General features: G+C 43.7%; 1 protein-coding gene across 1 annotated transcript in view; it reads right to left on the bottom strand.

Annotated features, from left to right (window-relative positions):
• Positions 1-3,068: 3,068 nt before the first annotated feature.
• Positions 3,069-3,762, bottom strand: part of LOC111963502 (metastasis-associated protein MTA1) — a 15,213-nt gene continuing 14,519 nt past the window's right edge. Inside the window, exon 5 of the mRNA XM_023986986.2 lies at positions 3,069-3,440. Coding sequence (XP_023842754.2) covers positions 3,084-3,440 — 357 coding nt within the window. The 3' untranslated portion in view covers positions 3,069-3,083. The remainder of the gene's footprint in view (positions 3,441-3,762) is intronic.

Below are 3,762 nucleotides of genomic sequence, written 5' to 3'. Positions count from 1 at the left end.
TGTCAGAGAATGGGCCAAAATATTCACCAACTTATGTGGGAAGCTTGTGGAATGGCTTCCCGAAACGTTTGACGCCAAATGAAAACAATTTAAAGGCAATGTACCAAATACTAATTGATGTGTATGTAAACTTCTGACCCACTGGGATGTGGTGAAAGAATAAAAAGCTGAAATAAATAATTCTCTACTATTATTCTGACATTTACATTCTTAAAATAAAGTTGTGATCTTAACTGACCTAAGACAGGGACTTTTACTAGGATTAAATGTTAGGAATTGTGAAAAACAGAGTTTAAATGTATTTGGCTAAGGTGTATGTAAACTTCCGACTTCAACTGTATCTATGGCTGAAGAAATACACTAATTTATATCTGTGGCTGAGAAGAAATACACTATTTATATCTATGGCTGACGTAGACATCCAGTATTATCTTTTCTGCTCCAATAGATTGCCTGCCTGATAGTCTCTTGAGTTGAGTCCTCACAATAGTTACATATTATGAGCCCTTTAACAGTTCCTCTAAGTCTAAGCATCGTTTCCTTTACATTTGTGAGAGTAGTTCTATAAATAAATAATGCAATCTGATTGGTCCCTAGTGGTGGACCAGGCTGGCAAGCTGCAGCCCAACAATTCCCCTGAAGAATTTGTGTAAGAAATGGGGGGCAAAACAATCAGGTTTTCTTGTGGAGAGGTAGCAAGCCTAAGGGCAGCAGAACCGTAACGCTGCTGTCTGTCTGAACCATGGTCTGTCCTGCCCAGTTGTCCGTCGTACTCACAAAGTCCTGTGTATGTCTGTGAAGTCCTTTTAGGGTATTCTCACAGGGGCCTCTTCAAACAGGTTGCATCTGAGGCGCTGCCCCACTCCTCCATCTCGTCCGCGGCAGAGAATAGGTCCTCCCTGGGAACCAGGGCAGCGATGGCCCGCGTCATGTCATACCGCCGTCCTTATCCAAGGTGTCCGAAACATGGAACTAGGGAGGAAGATGGGAGGGGGATATTGGGTGGTATGTGTTCAGTAGGTCAGAAAAACACGAAGAAACCAGGGAGGTACCATCTGTATTTGTCGCAATAAGAAACACTTCCGTGGGTTTACTGGTGTGCCCGGATGAAATGTATGTTTCCCCTGGATTTCCACTATACCCACCAACAAAACACACCCTTGTAACGAAACAAACAAGCAAAGGTCCCTATTTTTCTGTCTGTCAAAGCCACCAAAGGGTTAATGGTGCTGAAATAGTCATTATGGATTGCTATTATCTTGGTCACTTGTCTTAGGTCCAGTGTGAGGGCGTCTCTCTATTCAATGAGTGTAAGAGTTGATTTGTGTGGCTGTGCGATGTTGTTTTCAATGTATATGGTATGTGTACTGTGCGCATGTTGTTTTCATGTAATGTGTGTGTACTGTGTGCATGTTGTTTTCATGTATATGTATCGTGTGGCTGTGGTGCATGTTGGTTTTTCATGTATATGTATGTGTGCTGTGCGCTATGTTGTTTTCATGTATAGTATGTGTGCATGTTGTTTTTCATGTATACTGTATGTGTCTGTGTGCCATTGTTGTTTTCAATGTTATGTTACGTGCTGGCTGGTGCGGCATGTTGTTTTCCAATGTATATGATAATGCTGTGTGTGGCGCATGTCTGTTTTCATGTATATGTACTGTGTGCATTTGTTTTCAAATAGTATATGTATGTGTGCTGGTGCGCATGTTTGTTTTCATGTATATGTAATGTGTCTGTGCGCATAGTTGTTTTCATGTATATGTATGTGTGCTGTGTGCATGTTGTTTTCATGTTATGTATGGTGTGCTGTGTGCATGTTGTTTTCCCATGTTATGTTATGGTGTGCTGTGCGCCAGTTGTTTTCCATCGTATAGTTGTGCTGCTGTGCGCATGTTTGTTTTCCAGGTACAGTGACCAGTGCCCAAAAGTCTTGAACACCGCGAGTACTCATTACCCAACCATTTAGAATCCCATCCGTACCTTCCTTCCGCTATGCAATCTGCTTTCAGATCTGGTCATGGGTTGCACTCAGGCCATGCTCACGGTCCGAAACGGAATATCATGAACCGCCATCGATAAAGAGAATTACTGTGGCAGCCGTTTCATCGACCCTGGCCAAGGCTTTCGACTCTTGTATACCACATTCTTATTGGCAGACTATACGCTTGATTCTCAAATGACTGCCTCACCCGTGGTTCACCCAACTATTCCTCAGACAGAGTTCAGTGTATCAAAATCACGAGGCTTGTTTGTCTCGGACCTCTGGCGGTCTCTATGGGGGTGCCCACAGGGTTCTAATTCTCGGCCGACTCTCTTCTCTGTATACATCAATGATGTCACTCTTGCTGCTGGTGATTCCCTGATCCTCCTACGCAGACAACACATTCTGTATACTTCTCGGCCCTTCTTTGGACACTGTGTTAACTAACTCCAGACGAGCCCAATGCCATACACTCTCCTTCCATGGCTCTCAACTGCTCTTAAATCAAGTAAAACGTGTAATGCATGCTCTTTAAACCGATTGCTCGCCGCACCTGACCACCCATTCCAGCTCACACTCTGGACGGTTCTGACTTAGAATATGTTGGACCTAAACAATACCTAGGTGTCTGGTTAGACTGTAAACTCTCCTTCCAGACTCATTAACATCTCCATACCAATTAAATTAGAGACGCTTCTTTTCGCAACAAAGCATCCTTCGCACATGCTGGCCATAACTGACCTAAGACAGGGACTTTTTACTAGGATTAAATGTTAGGAATTGTGAAAAACAGAGTTTAAATGTATTTGGCTAAGGTGTATGTAAACTTCCRACTTCAACTGTATCTATGGCTGAGAGAAATACACTATTTATATCTATGGCTGAGAGAAATACACTATTTATATCTATGGCTGACGTAGACATCCAGTATTATCTTTTCTGCTCTCAATAGATGCCTGCTAGTCTGATAGTCTCTGAGTTGAGTCTCACCAATAGTTACATTATTATGAGCCTTTAACAGTTCCTCTCAGTCTAAGCATCGTTTCCTTTACATTTGTGAGAGTAGTTCTAGAAATAAATAATGCAATCTGATTGGTCCCTAGTGGTGGACCAGGCTGGCAAGCTGCAGCCCAACAATTCCCCTGAAGATTTGGTGATATGCACATCMGAGTTTCCTTGTGGAGGGTAGTCCAAGCCAAGGCAGCAGAACCGTACCTGTCTGTCTGTCTGAAACATGTCTGTCTGCCCGTTGTCCGTCTGTACTCACAAAGTCCTGTTGTATGTCTGTGAAGTCTTTTCCGTATTTCTCCAGGGCCTCTTCAAACAGGTTGGCCTCTGAGGCGCTCCACTCCTCCATCTCGTCCCGGCAGAGAATAGGTCCTCCCTGGGGAACCAGGGCAGCGATGGCCCGCGTCATGTCATACCCCGTCTTATCCAAGGTGTCCATGGCATGGAACTAGGGAGAAGATGGGAGGGGGGGAATATTGTGTTGTGTTCAGTAGGCAGAAAACACGAAGAAACAGGGAGGTACCATCTGTATTTGTCCAATAAGAAACACTTCCGTGGGGTTTACTGTGTGCCCTGATGAACATGTATGTCCCTGGATTTCACCTATACCCAGCCAACAAAACACACCCTTGTAACAAACAAACCAAGCAAAAGGTCCCTATTTTTCTGTCTGTCAAAGCCACCAAGGTTAATGGTGCTGAATAGTCTATTATGGATGTGCTATTATCTTGTCACTTGTCTTAGTCAGTGTGAGGGTCTCTCTATTCATG

The sequence above is a fragment of the Salvelinus sp. IW2-2015 genome, linkage group LG4q.2, assembly GCF_002910315.2.
Source record: "Salvelinus sp. IW2-2015 linkage group LG4q.2, ASM291031v2, whole genome shotgun sequence".
NCBI lineage: Eukaryota > Metazoa > Chordata > Actinopteri > Salmoniformes > Salmonidae > Salvelinus > Salvelinus sp. IW2-2015.
The sequence above is the reverse complement of the archived record's forward strand: the minus strand, read 5'-3'. Positions and strand labels throughout refer to the sequence as shown.